This window comes from Trachemys scripta, chromosome 1 (assembly GCF_013100865.1).
Source record: "Trachemys scripta elegans isolate TJP31775 chromosome 1, CAS_Tse_1.0, whole genome shotgun sequence".
In the NCBI taxonomy this organism is placed as follows: domain Eukaryota; kingdom Metazoa; phylum Chordata; order Testudines; family Emydidae; genus Trachemys; species Trachemys scripta.
The window spans coordinates 83722923-83750755 of NC_048298.1; the positions used below are offsets into that span (position 1 = coordinate 83722923).

A 27833-nucleotide genomic window follows, 5' to 3' on the forward strand; every position below is an offset into this window, starting at 1 on the left:
ACAGAATCCAAAACTCTGATTCTGATTCTCATTTTCCTGTTCTAATTGTTTGATTATGATATTGTCTCTTCAGTGCCAATCATATACTCTCAGAAATTCTTCTGTATATGTGCGACTTGGGAAAGGAGTTTAATTCAAATATTTTTGTTAAGTCAATTTATTAGACTGTTTTCCCCCGTGTTAAGATGAAGAGGTACATTAACTGGAGTTCTCTGAGAATGAGTGTTCCATTTAGGTGCACATGTGCCTCTAATTTGAGACTTTTGGTAGCAGTATCCATTCAGTCTAAACATGTGCCCTTGCTATCTTTGTGGCCTATACTGAAGATATATAAGGCAGTGTCGGACAAACTGTCCTCAGTTCTTTATTTACTGCAAAGTCCATAAGGCAAAAACTCTGAAGCAGAGGGAAAGGAGAGTAGGTGGTGGAGCATCCATAGGGACACACATCTCAAAGAATTCCAGTTACTGTACCAGATAAGTAACTTCTTCTTAAAGTATTGTCCCTACAGATGACTCCCAAACAGTACCCTCTAAGGAGATAGGTGCTTCGGAGACAAATCTAAGGAAATTAGATTGGAAACTGACTGGAAACTGCGGAACCACAGGCAACAAATACCCTGGTGTGAACTAGAACATAATATTTAAAAAAGGTGTGAATCAAAGCCCATGTGGCAACTTTGCATATTTCTGCAATTGAAACATTCTTTGATAGGGCTGTAGAGGTAGACTGTGATCTAGTGGTGTGGGCTATGACCCAAGGAGGTGGTTGGATATCAGTAGCCTTGTAACAAGAGAGGATATATTGAGAGAACCACTTAGAAAGTCTCTGGGTCAAGACAGGAGCTCCACTAACTCTATGTGTGAAAGAGACAAACAATCTGGGGAAGGCCCTAAAGAGTTTAGTCCTTTCCAAATAAAGGGCTAATGGTCTTTTGATATTTAGGATATGAAGAGAAGCTTCATCTTTAGTTTGGTGAGGTTTGAGGTAGAAATCCAACAGCTGAGTGACCTGGTTAATGTGGAAATATGTAGTGACCTTAGGTAAAAAGCAAGGATGTTTTTTTTATAATAGGTGGTGTAGAAGGTCAGTCATTAAAGCTCCTAATTCTCCAATTCTCCTACCAGATATAATAGCCACTATGAATGCAATTTTCTTAGAGAGGTGTAGAAGGGATCCAATAGTTCAAAAGGAAGTCTCATCAGGGCACTGAGGAACAAGCTTAAATCCCATGCCAAGATCAGTTGTCTAAGATGCAGTAAAAGGTTTGATCATCCTTTAATAAATCAAGAAGTGGTGGGGTGAGCAAAGATTGAGAGTCCTTTGACCATGGAATGGAAAGCTGTAATTACCTCTAAATGATCTCTAACAGAGTCTGGCCATGTCTACACTACCACTCATATTGATATAACTTACGTTGCTCAGAGGTGTGAAAAAGCCACCCCACTGAGCGACACAAGTTACAGCAACCTAAGCACTGTGCACATCGTTGCTATGTCAGTGGGAGAGGATCTCCTGCCAACATAGCTTCTGCCTCTAGTGGAGAGCTCTCTCCTGTCGGCATAGAGTGTCTTCACCAGACATGCTAAAGCAGTGCACCTACACCAATGTAGTGCTTCTAATGTAGACTTGCCCTATGGGTGACGACCCAAGCCACCTTTTGAACAAAATTTCTAACACTTCCTACTGAGGTAGTGGCAAAGAGGTCTAATTCTAGAAGACCCCAAATAAGGACAGGAGCACCCCCAGAATTTTTCACATGATATACACAATGCATGGTGCCTGTGGGGGTCCAGCCCAAATTTCTTCTCCAACCAAACTCCCAACTGGAGCAAGGAAACAAAATGGAGCTACCCACCGAGACCCATCCTTGGGCCTTTGGCAAAAACCCCTTGTGTCTGTCCCCTCCAGTGCTGCCTGACATTCTTCTCCCGGCCAGATACCACTTGTGGGTACTCACTACAGCTCCCCATACTTGTAACAAGTCTAGAGGCTGTTACTGAATGAGTCCTGTCAGCTGAGCAGAACGCCAGTCTTTAGGAAGTCTTACACTTGTCCATGTGACGGGTGGAGACCCCTTGAGTTCCCACCAGACCACGGTTTGGGTTGCTTCCCTTCTCTGGCACTCACAGAGTCCTTCCCTTGCTTGGGGTATACAACAGTATAGCCAGACAAAATAAAGGTCTTTCCCGCCTCCCCAAGGTGGGGATCAAAGTAAAGAAAGGAAAAAGGGGGAGAAAAGTGTTCAGTTTCTTGGGCAGTTTCTCATTCACCTTTTGGAGCCCAGCTTGTTGGCAGGCTTTTTATTGTGCTGATCAGGGTTAGAGTCAATCCTTAGACACCCCTCTTCCTTTTAGTAGCTACAGATACCACTGAGGGAAAAAACTTCGGGCACCAATGCATGTGGCGAGCACACACACCTACAATGGAATGGACATGAGCAATCACTCAAAGAAGAACCAGCAGTCTCTGAGTCTTCCCTGAGTTGTCACCCCTTTCTGTGGCAGGTTTCCCTATTTTTAAGCCCAAGCAAGCCCTGACGGTGTGCCTGGTTAGTGCTGCCTGGACCCAGAAAAGCTCATTAGCTACCTTCTTTGAAGAGCTTGTTAGCTTCCTCCTCAATAGGGTGAAGACATGCCAGCTCACATATCCCACTCCTCAAGTTGTAAGGACAATCTCCAGGCAGGTCACCTCCATCTCCAATTTCCCGCAGAAAAAAAATTGATTCTAGTGTGGTCCTTTCCCACCTGATGTTGCACCCTGATGCCGTTGGACTGTAACATGAGACACCACCATATCATATGCGGGTTCAGATCTTTCATGGTATGGAGCCAGCATAGAGGAACATGATCAATGATCAAGGAGAAGGGACTGCCCAGCAGGAAATACCTGAGGGAATCCATGGCCCACTTAATTGCTAATGCTCCTTTTCTCTAAGTATAGGGTCGTTCCTCTGTTCCTCCACAAAACTCCAACCCTGGAAGTTGATTACCTCTTCCTTCCTTCCTTCCCTACAGGGTTTATGACCATGTTGCTTGTGATGTGCCCTGCTTAGGGTCTTCCAACTTCCCAAGGTTTACCAGGCTTTGGGGTTAATTCTGCAATGACCAATCTGGACCCATGTTCACTCGGTGGGCATGTTCGTTAATAACTTGCCAAAAAATGGCCAGTCTGAGCTTATGATTATAGGGTAGGCCAATTTCTCAGCCAGAGCTATGATTATAACCTTGGTATGTCCCCCCACGGTCAGTTGTAAACATTGGTCGGGGTAAGCATTCACATTGCCATGTATACACTATAGGTGAATCAAACTTTTAGGAGTGCCATCATCTCCTACTAAGGAGGCTTGGACCACTGACCATTGTCTGACTACAGGTGGAATCCAAGAGTCCTTGAACTCCCTTCCTCTAGACCATCACTGGCACCATCAACTTGGGGAGAACCCTTTTCAATAGGTGGGTTTCTGCAGTCCAGTCCTGGATGTATTCACATTCCATAAGATAGCATCTCTCTTGATGTACCCTGTCTGCCCACAGGATTATTAAGTTATGGGGCTGGCACTGACAGTATCTTTCCTAGCTTGGGGTGAACTCGGCCATGGAGTAGTGGCCAGTTGCTTGAGATAACTGGTTGTTTCACTGGTGGTCTCATGTCCAAGCCCAACCAACATTCCCCCTGGATTTCCCATGGCCTAGTGGTCAGTCTGACCATCTTGGAGGATTTCCCTGGGGGTGGACCCCTTAGAGTGCATGTTACTGACTTGATGTCGCCCTCCCAGGTCTCTCTCAGGTCCGACCTGTGTGATGTCAAGGCCCTGGGAAATTCTGCCACTAGCAATCCTTTGGCCTCTAGAAAACTCTCCATTAACTGCATTGGATCTGAGAAGGCCCTTGGCTGGTGCTGTAATACCCACTGCTGGTAACTTAGGCAATGCTTAAAACCTTGGGATCCAGGCATAACCCAAGGAAGGAAAATAATTTCCTTCAAAAGAAAAAGGAGAAACCCCTCAGGGAGTTGGAGGGGGCGACCTCAAACAAGGGCAGGCATGGGGCTTGAAATGAGATGAAAGTTATCTTGGAAAAAATCCCCTCAAACACTAACAAAAAATAAAACTAAGGAGGTCAATATATAATTACTAAATTATAGGAAAAACTAGTTCTAAAAGCAGACTTGTAAAGAAGTGCATATTGCAAGTTGCTCCATGTGAGGCTGAAGCTATTGAGAAGGAACTGAGGGTAGTTCGTCTGACACTGCCCTATATATACTCGATACAGGGCATGAGGATAGCTATGGTACAGATGGAGACCAAATGGGCACTGCCTAAGTTCCCTCTAAGCTGCGTGGCCGAGGAGCTGCTTATTAAGCGCTGAGCAGGCACTCAGGGCTGTGATGGGGAGAGATGCCTCTCCCCAAGCCCCGGAACTGCTGTGACACCCTGGCCCCTGCTGCATCCCTGACTCAGCACAGCCCCGAACCTGCCGTGGCTGGGGGACAGGCACCCCTCCCTTGGCCCCGATCCAGCTAGGCCTGGACCTGCCGTGGCTGGGGGAGAAGGACCTCTCCCCTGCCACCCAGGTGCTGCTGCGGGGAGAGAGAGCTGCAGGGAGTCCACTCTCCCCACCATAGCCCCGGGGAGCCCCACTGCACTCCAAACCCCTCATTTCCAGTTCCACCCCAGCGCCCGCACCTCTAGCTGGAGCCCTCAACCCCTCCTCCACACCCCAACCATCTGCCCCACTCCTGAGCCCCTCATCTCTGGCCCTATTCCAGAGCCCCCACCCCGCATACCAACTCTCTGCCCTAGCCCTAAGCCCCTCATCCCTGGCCCCACCCCAGAGCCCACACCCCCAGCCAGAGCCCTCACCCCCTTGCACCCCAACTCTCTGCCCCAGCCTTCAGCCCCCTCCCACACTCTGAACCCCTTGGCCCCATCCCACCACATTAATTTTGTTATGTGCACCAATATGGAGGCAATGTGTCACACATCACTCCATATTGGTGCTCATAACAAAATTCATTCCGCACATGGGCGGGAAAAATTAGAAGGAACACTGGGCACTGCTACCAAAATTTTCTGATCAAAGTCACATGGGGTCCAGGAACAACTGAAGTGGAACCCATAGGGACAATACTCAAAGAAGAAGTCAGTGTTATGCTACAAGCTTTAAGTTTACCCAGAGAAATACGGTCATAAATATTGGGCACATGGCACTTACTTGTGTCCATTTAAAGCTGCGTGGTGTAAAGCAGTGTAACCCGAACTGTCTGTGCAGTTTATATTTGGGCCTCGCCAGATGCTGCAAATAAAACACAATTGTAAAGTTATTGTTCGTAATGGCAAACAAAAATGTTTGAAGATAGGTGTAATTATATGAATGTAAAGATTCCTGCAATGTAAGTGGCTAATTTATCAAGCACAAATTATCTAGAAATGCTTTGTATGTGGAAAGCGACATATTGATGACATATTTATTTATAAAAATCATTTTGCATATGTTCATTTTATAGCAATCTTGAACTTCGTGTAGGGCAATTCTTAAAGATTAATGACTATTCTGTAATACCAGTTAGATCTCTTCTTCCAGTAATAAGGTTCTGTTACTTGGAATTCTCTACTGAATATATTGAGATACACTGTGATTTCATATACACCAGTTTTTCACCAGTATAACTTTGTTGACTTCAGTTCAGTTACTCTTAATTTATACTAGTGAGATTAGTTGTTGCCAATAACCTCCTTTAAGGAGATACTGTCAATTTAAAAATCACACTCTGCCTGTTATATGTACTTCTTGTTTTGACAAATAACTCTTAAGATTATATAACCAAAAAATCAGTAAAAAATATTTTCTCTATTTATTCAGCATGCTAACTTTGTGCATTTGACAGTAATTTGTGTATCGTCAGCTTCATTATTTGTCCTTTACAGTCAGTTTCCCTGTTGATTACCTCCGTTATTCAAAAAATAACATGGGGGGGGGACTTTTTTTAAAGTAGGAAAATATGATTGTAAAACTACAAAAATCAATGCAGTACCCAAAAGTACTTTCAATTCATTTTTAATTGATTAAATTTCAAACTATGTCCCTTTAAATTGTGGAAGCATTTAGTACTATATTACTTTATCTAATATAGACTTTTCAAAAATTAATGTTTTAACTTTCAGTACATGGAATTATGAGACTTAAGCAGCTGTCCTGGTTCATACCGACTATGAACATAATTTTCAGCCTTCATAGACAAACAATATTCTTGCTTTATTTCCTTAGGGAATTATGTGCTGTGTTTTCAAAGAAAATGGTCTGAAGCAATTCAGTTAAAAAAACAAATTCCACGTTTGCTATGATCAAAGTCACCAGACATGGCTGTAGAAATGGCTAGATATGTCTAATATTTTTTTAAATACTCTTATATTAAGGTCTGTATTTATTGACTAGAGATTACCTATTTCCATATTTCAGTCTTTTTCCAGTATTTGTGCCTGAATGATTAGTTAGTTCCAAATAATAAATAATTGTATTCTTCCAAGAAGAATATTATAGCCATTCTGTATAAATGGCACCATACATTATGGACAGTTTGATTCTATGAAGTGCTAAATACTTCACCTCCCACTGAAATCAATAGGAATTGAGGACACACAGCCCCTTGCAGGTTCAGGCTTTAAATGTCTTGGAAGTTATTACGAAGCAAAATCTATTTCTTGGTGTCTTTCAAGAATTATAAAGCTGTATTTCAATTTTCCTATGTTCTAACATTATCCATACAAAGCACTATGTCTATTCTTTTTTACCCAGAGATTCTCACTGTGTGTCCAATAATAGGAACTTCAGCCACTTTGAAAATGTTACTCAATATGTCATGAGAGCAACTTGCAGCTATAAGAGTCACTTTTATCTCTGGACCTGTCAATTAAAATAGTTAATTTCAGCTTCCTGAAGAAGGAAGAATTGAAAGGAATTTTGGCATATTAAAGATTTGACAAAAGAAACATTATTAGATGCTAATTCCTTTCTTCTAAAGATGACATATCCACTGATTTGTCACCGATGGCTGTACTTAGGCTTAGCCTCCAGACAAATCAAAGAACAAAAATTGTTTCCATTCAATAGGAAAAAAAGAGAGAGTATTTCTAATTCCAAAAATTGTTTTCATCTCAACCTATTTGACTCCTTATTTTTATGGTGTCAATTCAATAAATAGTTGTTCAAGGGATACTAACTTTTCCTCTTTTTTGCTTTATTACTTTCCCTAAAGGTTATCTTTCACTGCTTATTACTTTGCTTTAGAGACAATTGATGAATGATGGAATAATTTAAAAACAAATTCTTGCCATTTAATTTCTCTTCTCTGAAATCAACATATTCATTAGGCCAAATATATCCTTAAAAAGGTGGGGGATGATTAGTAACTGTATTTTTACAGCTATGAATATAGTATTTAATATTTTACTGTTTTTAGTTTTTTTACGCAACACTGAAAGAACATATTCAAAATACAGCTAAATCTAGAATTATTATTAAGGCCTTTATTCTGAAAACACTTAAACATGTCCTATATTTAAGTACATATGTATTTTAAGTACTTGAAATCCATAACTATTGTACAAACTATGTACTTTAAATACAAAACTATTGAAGTCAATAGGACTATTCACATGCTTAAAGTAAAGCACATGCTTGTTTGTAGGATCAGGGCCTATGTTGTTAAGGCCAGACTGTGTACCAAGGGCCATAGTTAAAGTTTTCAAAAGTACAGTTGACCAGAGGACAATAATTCCATTTTGCAATGATTTTGAGGTTACATATTTTGTTTTTGTCCTGGAATGGAATTGAAACAAAACCTTTCCAACATTTTTGTGAAATGAAATTGTATCAAAAAGTCTGGTTTGGGATTGAAAAGGTCAGGTTTTCAAGTCAGGTCTCAGACCGTCTCTTGCTCTCTCTTTCTCTCTCTCCAAGTGCCTTCAGAGCTGGGAGACCAGAGAACAGCAGCTGCTTGCTGGGCGCCCAACTCTGAAGGCAGCACTGCCGCCAGCAGCAGCAGAGAAGTAAGGGTGGCGTGGTATGGTATTGCTACACTTACTTCTGTGCTGCTGCTGCTGGTGGCACTGCCTTCAGAGTTGGGTGCCCAGACAGCCACCACCACTCCCTACTCTGCCTTCAGAGCTGGGTGGCTGTATAAGTACTTGTGTGGCAGGAGCGGGGTGGGGATGTAAACGACTACAGACACAAAGAAGGGGGACACGATCAAATAAGTTTGAGAACCACTATACTAGGTTATGTGGAGAGACCCTTTCTTTAAATACATTTTCAGCAGTAAATTATTCAGACACTTTAGATGTCGGAGATGCCAACCTTACTCTGAAACTTTTAGGGCTGTTTAAGAAAAAAATTAGAGAAGAATTAGGGAGGTGGCTTGGACCTCTCTCTCTCCCCCCACCTCCTCCCCTTCTTTCCCCCTGCAGAAACCAGGACCTCTCTGCCCCAGTCCCCTCCTCTCTCACTTCCCTTGCCCCTGGAGAAACCAGGATTTCTCCTCGCTCCTCTCCCCTCCCTGTATGTTGCCAAGGGGGGGAGGTCTGGGTCCCCTCCCCTATTGTGCCCCTAACCCCCACCCCCAAAAAGGGAGAAGGGGAGGATCGGCCCTGGGAAAGCCTCTCTCCTATGCCACCAAGGGACCTTAATTACTTTGGCCAGTCCTGGGCCTTGGCCACTTTCCTGCGATGATCCTAATCCTCTTCTCCCTCATCTCTCATGTTCCCACTCTTCTCCTCTGCCACTGTCTCCTCCTGCCCCTCTGGCTTCTCCTCTCCTGCAGACTGCACAGTGAGGGTCTGACAGGAAGCAAGCCATGGCAATTGTCAGTGTGGCTTGGGCTGCTGGTTTTACTAGCCACAAGATGCATGTTGTGCTCTAACTGCCCCCTGTGGACCTTGGGGGCATACTCGAGGTACCTAGAGCATGTTAACGTAGTCCAGCAGGGTCCACATAGGGCAGTTATTGAGCAACACCAGGGATTGTGGAAAATTAGGGAGGGCTGGCACCTCTGAAGTATATATTTTCTCTTCCTTCCCCTGGTCTATCAGGATCACTTCTGAGCAAAAAGGATAATGGTTACAATCTGAACTAGTTCATTCCAAATGCTGTTATTTATTGATTGATTTATCTTTGGTCTTCTGAAAAGCAATATTGAAAATAATGCAGCAGTTAAAATAATCTGCAATAGATTCCTTCCCCTTTTGGTTAAAGGTTCTCTTAAAAATAGAATTATCTTTCTATAAGGAATTAGCTTGGATTCAAGCCTATTGGCCTTCATGTTTCCCATAGGATTTTCGACTAGTTGCAGAAGGCATGAAATATTTGGGAGAAACTCCTACTTCTCCTTCCTCATGGGTGGAAGGCTCTTCAAGGACAAGATGTTAATAATCCTTGGGGTCTTTGTCTTGACTAACATTCTAATGAGATGTTAAACTCCTCTACATCTACAGCAGTTTGCTGCTAACACAATCCGTGCACACCTTGAACTAAGAGAGGAACATCCTCTGACAAAGGGGAGGTTAAGACTGAGAGACTAGAATTGCTGTGCAGTAGCACTGGTGTTTGGAAACCTTCCCTTGCTCAGATAGGCATGCTACAGTGGCTTTACAACTATGTCATATCTGGGCCACTTTTCTCCCTTAATACTGACCTACTGCTGCAGGCTTAAAGTCATTTATATTGTCCACTGGCATGATGGTGGCATGAGATATTAGACCTCTCTTCTGCATTGTTTTTGGGGCAACTCTCAGTGCAACCAATAAGGTGGAAACCTAGGCTAAACTGCCATTACACACACAGGGAGGAACCTGGAAGGGGAAAAATTTAGCTTTACCTTTTCCTGCAGATTCCAGTTATTTGGATGTCTGCTGGTACAGGCATGCTGGTGGTATGGGCTAGATTGATTTGCTTTGCTGCTGAGAAAAGCCAGTGAAAGGAGTGGTTAAATAGCAGGCTGGGTTATGCTGCATTGACACACTCACAGATCCAAACTTTATGGAAATGGTGGGAATACAGAAGGTCCACTAGCACAGGTAGGCTAGTGTGATGGATAGACTACTTTTGCTACACTCCTGTACAAAGCCTATGGAAGATGTGATAACATGGTGGGTTGGGTTGAGCCACACTGTTGGAGGGAGCCAGAAAGAATGTAGTCTACTGGCGCAGGCCAGCTGTCGCTATTGGTCAGACCACTCTGCTATGTTGCTGAAGGAAGCCCAAGGGAAGTGTGGTGACATGACAGGCTGGCTTAGGCTGTACTGCACTGACACACATAGATACTGATGGAGCCAGAATTAGTGCAGATTCAGCACAAAGGATCTTCAGGTTGCCCTAAAAGGAAGATCAAAAGGCTCCAATTACTGAAAATCTAATTCACTTGAAGTTTCCAGCTGTCGGTGAGTGGAAATTCTCACACTCTAAAGCTCTCTGGTGTGTCCAGTAGTTAGTTTAAAGCTGCTCTCAGGGTTAGAGTAAACGGTGCAGGAGAGCAGTCCCGCAGAGGAATTCCTATTTCAAAGAAGGAAGGGGAGGAGCACAAATTGCCTTCCTTGTGAAATTAGCAAGTCTAACCCATGAATAGTGACAAAACCAGTGGATACCTATATATGAGAAGCATTTATAGCTTATGTCTTATGGAAGACAACTCTTTGTCTCTAAAGGGAATGTGAAACAAATCAAGTTACCATTCAGTCTCCAGGAAAGAATATTCCTTGACAGAAGAATGAGTCTTCAAGTGTGTTTGTATTTAATACCACTCAAACTTGCTATTCCAAATTTCTTCTGTGCATTTAGCAAACAGAAACTTTTCACAGGGTTTTATAAACATTAGTAAAGTCTGGAAAATCTTGCTGCTAACTAATTTAAGAGTGAGTTTTATGAAATTTATTGAGCCTGTCCTAATACTTTTTAAAATATAATGAAATTGTAGTTTTATTTTATGAAGCAAATTTCCTTTTTGAAGACTTTACTTTTTTCAAGGAAGTAAAGCTTTAATTGATGCTGAATAAAAACGGTGTAATTGAATTGAAACAATGAATTTCTCCTATTAACTATTTCCTGAAGAGAAGCAAAAAGGAACTTAATTGTGTTTCTTGTGCTGCTTCAGCCGCATGGGCAGAAATATGAAGACTTTTGATGGCATTTACTCTGAGTGTAAACAGAATTGACCTTTTCAAGCAGATGTAAAATATTAACCAAAAAAGCGTTTTTTAAGGCTGAATAAATTAAATTAAAATAAGCAACACCAACAAAACCCAACAACCCAGCATTTCTAGAATGTTAAAATTGCAAGAAAAGCATTTGAGATAGGAAATTCCAAAAGTTAAAGCTGATTTAACCATTTTAACTGAGCCATATCACAAATCCTGTATATATTAATACACCAGAAAATCTTCATTGTGAAGTAAGTGTCGCTACACATGCAACATACCTAACACAAAAGCAAGGAAATTAACACTATACTCTATACTCCTCCACACCCAGGCCTGCACCTTGCCATACTCCTGAGGGCATTCTGTGCCAAAAAATTATAAATTCTGCACCAAAAAATTAAAAATTCTGTGCACAGTATTTTAAAATTCTGCAAAATTCTGCAAATTTTATTTCTCAAATAAATGTGGAGGCTCTATCATGGCATTGGAGAGCACAGACACTGGCTGTACAGAGATGGGAGATCACTGTGCAGCTCCCCACCCCCAGGACATGGACTCAGCGGTGAGGCTGCACACAACCCTGACACAGCGCAAGGACCGGTCCTGCCCCAGAAACACCCCATGGGGGGCGCTGCTCCTCCGTGCCAGGTGCACCAGGTGTGGGCATGCAAGCTCAGCAAGGCAGGATACAAGTGTGGAGGGGCTTTGTGTGGGGGGATCCAGGTGTGGGTTGAGAGGGTTCTGTATGGGGGATTCTGGGTGTGGGCAGCTCAGTGGGGGATCTGGATGCGGGGGGGATCTGGATGCACAAGGGCTTGTTGTGGAGTTCTGGGTGCAGTGGTAATGGGACTCTGCAGGGGGGTCCAGGTGAAGGTGGTTGGGGCTCAGCAGGTGGGGTATAGATGTGGAGGGATAGAGCTTGGCAGGGGGGTGTCGGCATGGGGAGCTCAGTGGAGGGCTCCAGATATTGGAAAGTAGGGCTCAGTGGGATGGGGATCCAGGTGCAGCCAGTTGGGGCTCATTAGGGTAGGGATCTGGGTGCAGGTGGCTTGTTGGGGTGGTCCAGGTACAGGGGAAGTGAGGCTTGTCAGGAGGAGTTCTGGGTGTGGGGGGAGTGAGGCTCAGCAGGAGGGTCTGGGTATGAGGGGGTCTGGATGCATGGGGGTTGGGTGTATGGGGGAGCAGCTCTCTGTACAGTGATCCCTCCCCTTGCAGCTGAGGAGCAACTGATGCAGAAAGTGCAGGAGGGCAGTTTGCAGAGCTTCCTACAGCCAGGGGAGAAATCTGGGGGTGGTTCTGACACAGCCCTGGATACTGTGCAGCCAGGGGAAGAGAAAGTCCTGTCCTCCCCAGCCCAGATGGGAATAGCAGATGAGCCCAGTGCAGGCTAGGCAGCACCAGTCGGGTCTTCCCCAGTCCCGCCCCCTGCCCCACAGTGATTTACATCTCTGCCGGCTGTCCTGGGCACCCAAAACATACTGCTGGGGAGGGCCATATGACTTCCCTTTGCTTCCCCATCAGAAAGTCATTTTTCTGCAGGGAAGCAAAGAAATCTGCAGGGGACATAAATTCTGTGCATGCGCAGTTGTGCAGAATTCTCCCAGGAGTAATTACCATTACCACAACCAACCATATAGTACAGACCATACATCACAGCATGAATCTGTCCCCCTCAACTTTCCCCTCTACAGAAACCCCTTAATTATACTAACTTCTCCCAACTCTAGTAGTTGTGGGTGCTTTGAGTAGTAGTTTGGTGTGTTGGGAGTGTGTAGTTTGGTGAACACAATGATGAAAGGCTGGCATTCCTAGGGGGACAGTTATGGTTGTGGTATATAGTACTGCAATTTTTAGCTACTATGTTTACAAAGGACAAAATTTCCCCCTTAAACTATGAGGTGCATTTGGAGGACTCGATGGCTGAGCAGAGAGTTCCTGTGAAGAACAAAATGACTAAATGTGGTTGAGAGGGAATTATTCTGTTTATATTCTTACATTGTATTGTCATTTTGACAAGGCCAAATGTAAAGTCAGACATCTAGAAACAAAGAATGCAGGACATACTTTCAGGATGGGAGACTATTTTGGGAAGCAGTATTTCTGAAAAAGACTTGTGGGTCATGGTGGATAATCAGCAGCTGAACATGAGCTCTCAGTGTGATGCAGTAGCCAAAAAGTCTAATGTGATCCTTGGATGTATAAACAGGGTTATATTGAGTAGGAGTACAGAGGTTATATTACCTCTATATTTGGCACCAGTACAACTGCTATTGGAAAACAGTGTCCATTTCTGGTGTCCACACTTTAAGAAGGATGTTGAAAAACTGATGAAGGTTCAGAGAAGTGTCTTGAGAATGATTAAAGGACTGGAAAACATGCCTTAATGATAAAGGCCCAAGGAGCTCAATCTATGTATCTTATCAAAGAGAAAGTTAAGCGATGACTTGATCACAATCTATACATTCCTACATAAGAACAGAAATTTGATAATAGAGGGCTCTTCAATTGGGAAGACAAGAACTAACTGTTGAAAGTTGAAGCTAGACAAATTTAGACTACATAAAATAAAGTAAAGTAAAATAAAGAAAAATTTTAACAGTGAGGGTGATTAAATATTGGCACAACTTACCAAACATTCTGGTAGATTCTTAATTACTAGAATTTTAATTTATGATTGGATCTTTTTTTCTAACAGATATGCTCTGAATCAAATGGGAATTAATTCAGAGAAGCCTGTGCTTTCCAGCAGGCAGACTAGATTACCATAATGGTCTCTTCTGGTTTTATAATCTATGAACCTACACCAAAAAACAAAAACAAAACAGTGTACACTTCCCCCTAGTGTGCAGGGGATCACAACAACAATGAGATATGTCCTCTCTCATGTTAGCTGGACCCCCCAGCTAGCATTCAAGAGAGTTCTAGGTCCACATAAGGCCCTACGCTTGCACAGCTACACTTGCAGGGAAAGAGGTCGTATTAAAATTTGGACAGTAAATGAATTCTCAGACATGAGTGATAAAATAATGAAAGTGCCCACATCCTTCAATATCATAACAGTTTGCAAGTTGGCATTCTCAACTCTGGCACTAATCTAATCTTCACAATGTCCAAATATTTTAGAGACTGTCATTTGATAAGAGTAGAAAGGAACTGGATTTCAAGCTGTGTCTTTCACCATGTTTCATTCTCATTTGACTGCTAAAGCTTTTACAGTTTCACTGAAAGATGTTTTGACAGCTTGAAAATCATGATCACAACCAGTCCTGTGGGTTTCACATGGGTATGTTGATGTTTGTAGCATTTTACTGACACATGACTTACACTCACTATTCTCACCAAGTTGCTCACTTCCTTTATGAGTTACAGCTGAATCAAATTCAGTGTACTTCCAACTATGAATACATTGTATAGGTGATATTGGAGATAAAAGCATGAAAGAAATTGGTTAGCCCACAGTGAATAGCAGTTTTTTCACTATTTTTATTTGTTATTTAGAGACAGTCACTTCATTCACCCTTGTGGAAAGGACCCAAACAAGGACCTATGTACCACTTTATTAATTATTATTTACAGTAAAGCCTATGAGCCCCCACTGAGTTAGGCACTGTACAAACAGAATTATAGATAGTCCATGCCCTCAAATATTTACAATCTAAATAGACTACACAAAAGGTAAGAGAAAAGGATATAAAGAGATAAGCAGAATTACAGAGTAAAGGATTGCAAAAATCATGTTAGTTCCATGTTGCTGGGGTTTGTTAGGGGAGGCAGGAAGCTTGATAGCAGGTTGTTTTATTTTATAATTCTTTTGGCTGGGGTTTTGTTAGGAGGGAATTAGGTAAACAGAAAGACAAAGGAAGGGAGAGGAAACCTAGAATACAGAGGTTGTAAGTGGACTAATGCAGAAGAGAAGAGGGAGGGAAGGAAGGAAAGAGGGGAGCATGGAGGGCGGGTGGAGTGAGGCTGAGGTGAAAAGACTGTGAGGTAGCTGGAGCAAACAGGCAATCAGCACAGGAATAAGAATGTCCAGAGTAAATGCTGTAGAAAGCAGTCAAGTGACATCATCGGTAGCCAGTGGTCCCTGCTAAGATTGCTCACTAGATTGCTCTTGCCAGCTTAAGTTTCTCTGGTCCCTGGGTCTAGCTCCTCCATGGAATTACTTTCTTCTCTGACCCACATGGCTAGGACAAGGAAGGTGGCACTTCAGGTGTCAATGCCCCTGCACGTTACTGGGTCTGAGCTTATTATGTGGCAGGGATGCCTCTGGTTGTGCCTCATGTGTCCCTAACCCCTAATACTGTAGTTTCTGCTGAGGCTGCTCCTGGAGTCCCAATTAAGACCTTAAATGGAGGGATAAGGTGGTGCAGAGAGGCATGGAACTAGTGAATTTCAACCCTAGGCCTCATCCTGCTGCTACTGTCAAAAACCCCATCAGCTTCAATGGGAGAAGGTTAAGGCCCTTCATTTGTCCATTTTTTCACAGGGCAAAAGACATATAGATTTCTTTTATTGCTAAAATTATGACCCATATTTTCAAATGTGCATGTTCACTTTTGCATACACCTGATGTGCAGACCCAAGTTAGGATCAAATGAGTGCGTAGTTATGTGCCTGCAAAAAATTCTGATTTCCACATGCTCATTTGGTATTTGCAGTCACACAAGTTGGGCACACACAAAAATGTGCACACTTTTGAAGAGCACTTTTGAAAATATAGACCTTTCCGCATGTTATACACACCATTAAATTATTAAAATACAAAACCATAATTTTGTCTCACTGTGAAGACATGCTCACTAGCTCCCATCCCTCTTTTATTTGATACATAGATATCACATTGTCCACAATTAGGGTGACCACATTTCCCTATGCTGAATGCGGGACACTTGGTAAAATTACTCATATTCAAGCGAGTTCAATGGCAATCAATCAAAACTATGCAGTACAAATGTTCAAATTAACATCAAGTTGACTGAGCCCCCATTAAAAAGAAATACTGCATAGTTGGCTTCTTTTTATTTACCTTATCTTTATCAAGCATTCTTAAAACTACAGTGCCCACCTGGGGAAGTGAGGAAACATATTGACAGAGCGAGATGGGTACTCAGAAGTCACCTTCTACAGGACAGGCCCAACAAGGAAAATAACAGAACACCACTGGCCATCATGTATGGCCCCCAGCGAAAACGTCTCCAGCGCATCATCAACGATCTACAATCTATCCTGGAAAATGATCCCCCACTCTCACAGACCTTGGGAAGCAGGCCAGTCCTTGCTTACAGTCAGCCCCCCAGCCTGAAGCAAACACTCACCAGCAACTACACACCACACCACAGAAACATTAACCCAGGAACCAATCCCTGTAACAAACCCCATTGCCTACTCTGTCACCATCTCTATTCTAGCAACACCATCAGAGGATCCAAGCACATGAGCCACACCATCAGGGGCTCATTCACCACTAATGTGATATATGCCATCATGTGCCAGCAATGCCCCTCAGCCATGTACACTGGCCAAACTGGACAGTCCCTCCGCAAAAGAATAAATGGACACAAATCAGACATACAAAACAGTAGGAGAACACTTCAATCTCCCTGGACATTCTATAACAGATTTAAAAGTAGCCATACTTCAACAAAAAAACTTCAAAAAGATACTTCAAAGAGAAACTGCAGAGCTACAATTCATTTGCAAATTTAACACCATTAATTTGGGCTTGAATAGGGACTGGGAGTGGCTGGCTCACTACAAAAGCAATTTTCCCTTCCTTTGTATTGACACCTCATCCACCCTGATTGAATTGGCCCTGTCAACACTGGTTCTCCACTTGTAAGGTAACTCCCTTCTCTTCATGTGTCAGTATATTTATGCCTGCATCTGTAATTTTCACTCTATGCATCTGAAGAAGTGGGTTTTTTACCCACAAAAGCTTATGCCCAAATAAATACATTAGTCTTTAAGGTGCCACTGACTCCTCATTGTTCTTCTTATCTTTAAGGCTTTAGGGTTCACACAGGGAGGGGTGACACACACACTCCTCTCCCCCACACACACATGGGGAGAGGTGACACACACACACTCCCATACACCTCTCTCATACGGCATTTAACCAACCAACCGACCCTCCGCTCCTTGCCCAGCACTCTCCGCCCTCCATGCCTGCCTGGGCCCCTGGGACAGACCCTCCTCTCCTGGTACCTGGTGCCACGTCTTCCTGAGGCAACACGTGGGGGACATGCAGAGTCACATTACTCCCCAGATTTCTCCAAGGATTCACACCAGAATGTGGCCAGAAACAGCCTTTTGGCACTGTGTGAAGGGAAGGGATGGAAACTGCTTCCAGTCACAGGGGAGAAGAAGTGGGGCAAGGGATGACCTGGCCTGTGTCTTTGCAGAGCTCACCTCTTTTCTCTCCCCATCCCCACCCATGGCTGGAAGCAGCTTGTTCCTTCTTGCCTGCACAGTGTCAAAAGGCAGCTAACAACTCCAGGCTACTGCTGGCCACCAACATAAGCCAGCTGCCTCGTGTCACCCCTGGCTACAGTGTGGGCAGGAAGGGATTAATCTCTAAGAATGCATTGTGCACCAGGGCCCAGGGAACCTGACTGCAGGGGCTTCAGCAAACTATTCAGAGAGGTGGCTCAGTAGGGGAGGGTGCCTAGGGGACAGAGCTGCCCCACATTCCCTGGGGGCAGGACCCAGGGCGGAGGGGTGGAAGGTGAAGAGAGTGGTAAAATCTTGCCCCAGGGGCTGCTGTGGAGCCTGCAGGTTCAGGGCGTGAACCGGCTGGAAATTGCTACCTCTCCCTCCTGCCACTCCAGAGCTTAGCTGAGGGGCGGAGAGGCTTTCCTGTGCCAGCGCTGTGCAGGGCTTTGGCGCATGCAGGTCTCAGCACCTCATGGCCAGCGCCCTGAGCTGGAGTTGTCTTGGGCTTTCCCAGGGTGCCTGCCCAGTGGCAGTAGGGGAAGGAAGGATTCTGCTGGCCAGGCTGATGGTGAGTTGAGTGCTCTGACCAGGGGCTGGTTCTCCGCCAAGCGCTGGGAGCAGGACGAGCCCCACCAGTAGGGATATGGAGGACCAGAGGGGCTGGGGTAGTGAAGGGGCAAAGCAGGGAGAGGACAGTAAAAGCGGGAGCACATAAAGGGCTGATGGGTGGGCAACAGAGGCGACAGGTAACTGGCCGCTGCCTGGCACCTGCCTGCACGCACCTGCCACCACAGCTTGCAACGAACAGCCAGTGCCAGCCAGAAATGGGACGGGGAGTGGGGCACTGCTGGCTGAGAGCCAGCACACAGCATTGACTACGCTGACAGACCAGCAGGGGGAGCGGCCAGCCCCATACGCTGCATCTTCACTCCGCCACCAGCCTTGCACACCCACTGGACTTGCATACCCACTGGACTGGGAGTCCAGGCCACTGGATTCCCCGCTGATGGGAGGGCAGCTAGGGAGCAGGGATCCAGCCAGCAGGACCCACCAGTACTGATGGGAGGAGATAGAAAATATGGGACAATTTGCTCATTTTTAAGAAAAAGTCAGGTCATCTGCAGGAGGGTTTAAATATGGGACTGTCCCTTTAAAAACAGGACATCTAGTCACCCTATCCACAATTATTTTAATATATCACTTTTTCAATTTCTAGTCTATTATATATGAGTCTTTTCAAAGTTTCTTTTATGAATTGTTACCAGATAAAGTGCTCAAAAAGTTTAAATGTCTTTTAAACTTTTTAGAGTTCCTCCTTCAGTGGCAGCTTTGAGAAATCCAATATTAAATAAAATTTATTATTCTTCACAAAGAATAGCTAGTTTCTTTCTTTTTCTCATAGCTCTCTATATAATTCGACTACTTCATTTAATTTTAGGGGTGTTTTTTGAAATTGCTTCCCAAGAAAGTAGGTTTAAAAGCTTTAATGAATGCCATTAGTGAATGAAATTGGACAAGCTACAATTTTCACATACAATATAGTCCAATAAACATGTTTTTATACACAATGCAGAGTATTCAAAAGTTGTGCATGCCAAGAGACCAAAAAAAAAAAGAAAAGCATAGTGCGATTCTTTGTGGGCAAGCTCAACCAGAAGTTTTGAACTGACAAAGGCAGAAAATATCCTTTTTATTTTAAATCTTCACTGAAATATTGTAAAGGGCTGCTGCACACACAGATAGAGTGTTAAAAAGCCAAATAAATAAAAAATAACCATAACTGAAAACTGAGAAAACAGTCCAAAAGATAAATGTTAGAAGTTTTTCCTTATTTCAATATATATCATCATCAAACCAAAATATAGATTGACAAAGGGACTCTTTGAAATCGAGACACCACTCTAGTCTCTTGTTGTGATATTGTTGTCACCTGTTGAAATCTAAATTAAGTTTTTTATTATTTCTTTATGATTTTACATTTTTAAAAATTCTTTCTTACTTTCAGGTTATGTGATTGATGCCTTTAAGCCAGGGGTGGGCAAACTTTTTGGCCTGAGGCCACATCAGGTTTCAGAAATTGTATGGAGGGCCGGTTAGGGGAGGCTGCCGCCCCCTATCCGACCCCTCCTGCTTCTCACCTCCTGATTCCCCCCCCAGACTCCTGCCCCATCCAACCCCCCCCCATTCCCTGATGGCCCCCCTGAAACCCCTGCCCCAACCACCACCCCCTGCTCCCTGTCCCCTGACAGCCCCCAGAACCTCCGCCCCTGACTGCCCCCTGCCGCCCCATCCAACCCCTCCTCTCATTCCTGACTGCTCCCCTGGGACCCCTGCCCCATCCAACCATGCCTTCTCTCTGTCCCCTGACTGCCCCCCACCCCCCCATCCAATTCCCCCTCCTTCCTGACTACCCCCCCGGGATCCCTGCCCCCATTCAACCTCTGTTCCCCGCCCTCTGACCACCCCGACCCCTATCCACACCCCCGCCCCCTGACCACCACTCCGAACTCCCCTGCCCTCTATCCAACCCCTCTGCCCCCTTACCGCGTTGCCTGGAACACTGGTGGCTAGCGGCACTACAGCCACGCTCCACGCAGCACAGAGCACCGGGTCAGGCCGGGCTCTGCAGCTGCACTGCCCCAGGAGCTCGCAGCCCCGCCACCCAGAGCAGTGCGCCGGTGGCACAGTGAGCTGAGGCTGCAGGGAAGGGGGAACAGTGGGGGAGGGGCCGGGGGCTAGTCTCCCGGGCCAGGAGCTCAGGGGCCAGGCAGGAGGGTCCCGTGGGCTGGATGTGGCCCGCGAGCCATAGATTGCCCACCTCTGCTTTAAGCACTACACTGAGTGTGGTACAGTGCAAAGTGGGCATGGTAGGAAGGTTTCCCATCCCACAAGAATTTTTGAGATTTTGATAAAATTTCATGCCTTGAATCAGGACAAAAAGATACAATCTCAAAAAAAATTGGGAATTGACAAACCAAATTTTTTTTTAGCTTGGGTCAATTGAAACATTTTGTTTTGATAGTTTTGACACATTTTCATATAGATTTCAACTTTTTCCCTCTTTTTAGATTTTTTTTAATCTACATTTCATAGAAATTCTAAATGATAAACTCCAAATTTTTGTTTTGAAAATGTTAAGGCAGGACATTTCAACAATTTCAAAACTTTTTTCCCAATATTTTTTCGAGTAGGAAGATTAGTTGAAATCAATCCTGTTTCATAAACCATTTTGGTTTCAATGATGCAGCATTTTGTGTAAAAAAAAAAAAGTTGGTCAATAATTCCCAACCAGCTATCTTGTAAGTGCTGACTCTCCCTAGGGAAAGCTCAGAGAGCAGTTGTGCACTTAGCGAGGGACAGTACCTCAGAGTTAATACTTTGTCCCTGTTGATATTATGCTTTCTTCTTTATTTTCTTCTTTTTGGAACATTTTTCAGTGAAATCCTGCAGGCAGTAAGTAAAAGAAATAACTGGAACAAAGTATTGATTGTAATATCACAGCCTTTCTATTAGGAAATAGTGAGTCAGATGCCCCATTCAATCTATACTAGGAGAGGGAAAGCAAAGCTCGCTGATCTGGGCTTTAAAATCCACCTGGGAGATAATGTTGTTTGCAGTGATAATTTTTCTCAGAGGCAGGATGACTATATCCACATGTAGGAAAGCCAATAACCAAAGGTTGTGCTACCAGTGGTAAAAGAGACCACTTGAAAGTGGTCATCTCTCTGTGTTACAATCATGGGATTTCCCTAGAAGCCTAGGGACTAGAATAATTTCTATAACATACTCCACACTAGTACTAGGTTAGAATTTCCCCCCTTCACTGGGTAGAATGGGAGGGAAATTCAATGAGGTGAATCTAACAGATTCTCTGGCAATTTCTTGCCGCTCCCTGGCCTGGATTTTTCTAAGGGAGGTCATTATTGGTCCAATTAATATTAATTGTGTGTGTGGCACATGTTTAATCTGTTTTGATTTCTGTTTTCTAGCTGTATCAGTAACAATAATACCAAAAAATGTGTCTGCAAATAAATTACTGGATTAAGGATATCATTCAAATCCAGGTCACAAAATAGTCTCCTGATCTACTACTTTCCTCCAATCTGGATTTCTTTACAATCCTTGGTCATATGTAGTTAAGGGTGGGACATCAGAGGACACCACTGTTATTTATGAGGGATGTCTGATTGATTGCTAGACAAATTCTGTTTAATATGATTCTAAGAATGCTAAATATCAAAGTATTTTAAAAAGTGAAAGACCATGTTCTAAGTGAACCTAATGCAGGGCTTATGTTTGAGGTGGAGTGTGTGCAGGAAGCCACCAATCCCCTCCTTGTGCAGCCTATGTAAAAGCCTGTCACAACTGAGAAGAACTCTGAGCTCTTGGATCCAGGGATCCAGCTCTTTGATCTCTTGATGCACCTTAAATGGGTGAATGTCCTGCATGAATTTAATCATATGTGTATACTGCCCATGATGAAGCCATAAAGAGCTCAGCAAGAATATGTTTTGTAGATTGTTTTTTCTGTTTATAGAGATATGGTCAGGTAAGAGATATGGTCAGGTAAGTTAAATCCTGTAGAGCTTACCTGGACAAAACTCCCATAGAAGACAATGGGAGTTTGCCTGAGTAAAGACAGAGTAAGGATTGCAGGATTGGTAGGGGCAAAACACTGTTCTGTTAGAACGCTGATTTCAGCGTAACTGCTCGGTTAATTTATATTGGTGTCAGGGCCGGCTCCAGATTTCTGGCCGCCACAAGTGGCGAAGCCAAAAAAAAAAAAAAAAAAAAGATCAAGCCGCGATCGGCAGCACTTCAGCGGCAGCTCTACCGCGCCGCTTCATACTTCGGCAGTAATTTGGTGGCAGGTCCTTCCCTCCGAGAGGGAGTGAGGGACCCACCGCCGAAGACCCGGACGTGCCACCCCTCTACATTGGCCGCCCCAAGCACCTGCTTCCTTTGCTGGTGCCTGGAGCCAGCCCTTATTGGTGTAAGAGAGAGTACAATTTAACCTAAGGTGTTAACTTAATAAAGTGCTTGATTTTGATAAGGTTCTGCAGCTCCCACTGTATTTTTTGGTGAATATTTGGGTTTTAAATATTACCAAGATTTATTAAAAATAGTTGCTGATATGGCCACATATTCCCTGTGCCAAATTCTGCTCTCAGATATACTGGTGTATACTGACTGAAGTAAATGAAGTTACGGGTGTAAATGAGAGCAGAATTGGACACCCTGACTCTAATGGTTAAAAGGCAAATCCTGCTTCCCCATTTCTTTGGCCATGGAGGTCCCTGATGCCAAAGGAAATTATCCAGCTCCACTGGGCAGTGGATAGATATGATACCCTGACACTGGTCAGGGGTCTGCATCCCCTTCCCAACATGGATCTGTGTTCAGTGGGATTTACTTCATTCCAATATGTAGCAGGAACCTGGAGGAGGAAAAGGGATAGATGAGGAAAGGAAGAAGGACAGAGCCAGTTGATCTATCATTATGCTGATACAATAACCATTCCCTCACAGGAGATACTGTCTTCCTCCCAGCTTCCATAGAGATCTCCAGCACACAACATACTTACATGAGCTGCTCATTAGGAACAGAAGAGTGTAGAATGGGGCGGGCAAACTTTTTGGCCTGAGGGCCACATTGGGTTTCCAAAATTGTATGGAGGGCCAGTTAGGGGAGGTTGTGCCTCCCCATACAGCCAAGCATGGCCTGGCCAATGCCCCCTATCCAAGCCCCCCTGCTTCTCGCCCCTTGACGGCCCCCCCGGGACTCCTGCCCCATCCACCCCCCCTACTCCCTATCCACTGACCTTCCCTGGACCCCCCGCCCCTGATTGCCCCCCGCCGCCCCATCAAACCCCTCCTCTCATTCCTGACTGCCCCCCCGGGACCTCTGCCCCATCCAACCACCCCTTCTTCCTGACCGTCCTTGGAACTCCTGCCCCTGACTGCCCCCCGCCGCCCCATCCAACCCCCCGTCCTTCCTGACTGCTCTCCAGAGACCCCTGCCCCCATGTTCTCCGCCCTCTGACTTCCTTGACCCTATTCACACCCCCGCTCCCTGACCATCATTCCGAACTCCCCTGCCCCTTTACCACGCTGCCTAGAGCACGGGTGGCTGGTGGCACTACAGCCGCACCACCCAGAGCACCAGGACAGGCAGCCATGCCACCGCACAGCACCAGGTCAGGCCGCAGCTCTGCAGTTGCGCTGCCCCAGGAGCTCACAGCCCCGCTGCCCAGAGCGTTGTGCCAACGGTGCAGTGAGCTGAGGCTGTGGGGGAGGCGGAACAGCAGGGGAGGGGCCGAGGGCCCAGGGGCTGGGCAGGAGGGTCCCACGGGTGTAGAGAGACAAATTAAACAAATAGGGCCAGATCTAGAGCTGTGCTAATAACTGATTTTTTCAGTTTGCTAGTTGTTCTCAAAAATCATTAAAAAAAAGTTGTTTCAGTTGAACAACGTGCTTCATTTTTGTGCTTTTGTAAAACTTTTTAAAAATAAAATTAAGTAAATTTCAAAATGTAGGTGGGAAAAAAAGTGAAAAATTAAAAGGTTTTGTTGTGAAAATGTCAAAATGAAACATTTAGGCTTTTTAAGATTTTTCTAATTTTTTTTTTTTCAACTGAAACAATTCAGTGAATTTTATATGAATTCACAAAATATTTCGGTCAACCTGAACGTGCATTTTTCGGTGAACAATAGCTTTGGCTGAAAAATTTTGCCCAGCTTTAGCCAGATCATTCTAATCTAATTTATCTACAAAATAACCTTGTTAATATTCACAGAATCTTCCTGCCATACCTGTTGTGCTTGATTTCAGAATTCAGGACTATCGTTCAAAAAATGTTTGATCTTTTCTATGTACATCAATCTTCCTGAAAAATCTCAAAAATGTTCTTTGTGGAGCATACCACCAATCATCCCTAAATTTAGAGATCCTAATTATTCAGTAAAAAAAAAGCCCTCATTATAGAAGAACATCACTGTATTTAAATTTTCTGTCTAAATTGCTTAAGATCTGTTTACAGAATACAAAAAAATCAACATTACATAGGTTTAAATGGCTTACAACATTCAGGAAACTTTCTGCTGTGAATCTTCTCTCTTAATGATGTTATAACTTTGAAGATGGTAAAATGACTGATATCCCATTAGAAAATGGAAAGCAATCTCAATTAAATCAAAAAGAAACAACTGGTATCTACTAGCTCTCATGTAGCCACCTTAAAACGAAATACTTACACACACTTGCAAATCTATTGAAATTGACAGAATTTTTTGTAAACACTTTGCTAGTTCAGTTGACATAGCCTAAAATCAATCAGAGCTGTCATTCTTACTGGCAAGCAAAATAGACTTATATAAGGCAAAAGACAGCTGCAGTATATGATTGGTCAATCAAGAATCTGTTGTCTCTATCCGCATGAAGGTTAAACTCTGCAGTCTAAAAAATGTATAGTACACTGCTGCAGAAACTGCATTTTTTTTCTTTTTGCCTACATGACAAATCTGAACTTAGAACATCAGCAATATAAGAACTGTATTCCATTTTGAGCTGTGTTTTACAAGTCAACAAATTAGAAAGCTTACCTATTGATAGGTATTTTTTTAAATCCAGAAATGTTCTGCTTGGGAAAATGGCAAGCAAGGTAAGGGGGCAGGAGGAGAAAAGAAAAGAAAACTTGGTGTTTCTAATTTAGTACTTGAGATAGAGATAAAACTAATGAATGGAAGTCTGGACAAAAGTTGTTGGAAATATTTTCAGTCTGGTTCTGAACTCTGTTAGACCAGTGTACCTTAACTCAGGAATAACTTTATTTAGGTGGATATGACTCCATTGTAGTGGAATTATAGTAGCTTTATATCCGTGTAACTGAGATTAAAATATGGCCCTTTAAAGGTAAAATGAAAGAGGCACATTTTCAGTTTAGCTGAATTATGTAAAAATAAGCATGAAGATGCAGGAAATCCCACAAAGTCATATTTTGTTAAAGGAACTCTGTCACACAGATAGGGTAACTTTGTGTATGATCTCTGACATTTATGGATGTCTCAACAGGAAGCATGGCTGTTAGATACCATGTGGCTATAATACCCAATATTCATAGTACAGTATGTTTCTGGATAATATCTGCTGGCTTTGTCTTAGTCTTAAAGTCAAGTCCAATATACCCTGAATGACTAAAGGGGGTAGGCTTTCATCAGAGCCATGACAGAAGAATTTCAACAAATTCCTGTTGTCTGTAGGGACAAGCTGGAAATTTACTCAGTTTATAGTAACCCTTAGTAACTCCAGTTTGCCAGTGATGAGTCAGACAGTTCCTTGGATCCATTCAAGAGGGGTGACCTTGAGCATCCAGTCATCCAGATAGGGGGAAATGTTAACTCCTATTCTATGTTAACTACCTTCAACAACTATTAACCTTTTTGTAAAAACATGCACTGCCAAAGCCAGACCAAACAGGCAATAACTTGAATTGGTCACAATATTCATCTTTCAGAAGTCTGAAATACATATTACCAGGTACTACTATTATTATTAGAGTAACACCCCAAAACATCAACCAGTTCAAGGCTTCATTGTGCCACATGCTATACAAACATAGTTCCTGCCATCAACATTTTACAAGCTAAAAAGACAGGCATTTGAGAAACATACCAGTGGTGGGGAGAGACTGAGGCAATCCAATATATTTGACTATGTACATTTTAACGTACCTGTATTAGTTTTATAATTACATTAATTAATAAATATTGACTTCCCTAAATTTCTGTCAGATAACTGTCTCTCAAGCCATTTATTTAAATGGTGGCTGGTTTCTTGTAGGCAAAGCAGTGGAAAAGGGAGAAGGGATTTGAATGTTTGTGTATCTAGTGACCGGGAAGTATCTTTACGTGAATGTAAACATCCATAAGCTGTAGAGCACATCATCGGTATTTTATTTCAAACAATAGTAAAATTGCTCCTAGAGAAACTAATCTGAATATTTTTTTAAAGAGAATATTTGCATAAAGCAGATTCCAGTTACATCATATTCACACTCATAAGCATATTTCCATAAAACATATGGAGTGCACTCCATATGTTTTATGGAAATATGCCTATGAGTGTGAATATGATGTAACTGGAATATGCTTTATGCAAAAGGTCTCTTGTAAGGTATCATAACAAAGATTATAACCTGTTGAATATATGCCTCCTATTTGTACGCATTTATCATTCTTGTATCTGAAGCTAGAAATATGAAGTATAACTCTGAGGTCCTATTGTAATTATGCAAAGTATGGGCCATTAATGGTGGTTTAGAATCTTGATGGCTCCCATTGACTAGGACAATTGGTTGTAAATGGTTTATTTACCTGCAAGACTTCCTGTGTATGTGTGGGTCAACCCAGGAAAAATGGAGACTAAGGGGGTCTTACAGTGACGTGTGACCATGTCACATGATATTGGAATTCATCTTAATCCTTGTACTTTTCCATTGATGAGGCGGGAGTGGGGACAAGCACAGACAAAAGATTTCTGTCTTGTGCCAAAGCTATAAAAGGGAGTGGAGGAGGACAAAGGGGGTGCCCAGTCATAAGAAAACCCCTGCTTACCACTTGAGATGTCTGCTGGAACTAACAAGGACTGTAACAAGGGAAAGGATTGGGCCCAGTCTAGGAAGGAGTCTAGTCTGTGAAAGAAGCTTATTGGAACATCTCCGAGGGTGACACATTACCTGTAATCAGTTTCTTAATGTATTAGGCTTAGACTTGCGTGTTTTGTTTTATTTTGCTTGGTGACTTACTTTGTTCTCTCTGTTATTACTTGAAATCGCTTAAATCCTACTTTTTATACTTAATAAAATCACGTTTGTTTATTAATAAACCCCAGAGTAAGTGATTAATACTTGGGGGAGCAAACAGCTGTGTATATCTCTCTATCAGTGAGATAGAGGATGGACAATTTATAAATTTATCCTGTATAAGCTTTATACAGAGTAAAATGGATTTATTTGGGGTTTGGATCCCATTGGGAACTGGGTGTCTGGGTGCTGGAGACAGGTAATCTACTGAGCTGTTTTCAGTTAAGTCTGCAGCTTTGGGGGCATGGACCAGAGCCTGGGTGTGTGTTGCAGTAGGCCAGCGTGTCTGGCTCAACAAGACAGGGTTCTGGAAGTCCCAAGCTGGCAGAGAAAATGGACTCAGAGGTAATTT

The 27833-nt window shown here is 43.4% G+C and overlaps 1 protein-coding gene across 1 annotated transcript in view; it reads right to left on the minus strand.

Moving 5' to 3' along the window:
• The window catches only part of ANKS1B (ankyrin repeat and sterile alpha motif domain containing 1B), a 757754-nt gene that overhangs the window by 652030 nt on the left and 77891 nt on the right, over positions 1–27833 (minus strand). The window contains exon 2 of the mRNA XM_034778452.1: positions 5217–5297. Coding sequence (XP_034634343.1) covers positions 5217–5297 — 81 coding nt within the window. The remainder of the gene's footprint in view (positions 1–5216; positions 5298–27833) is intronic.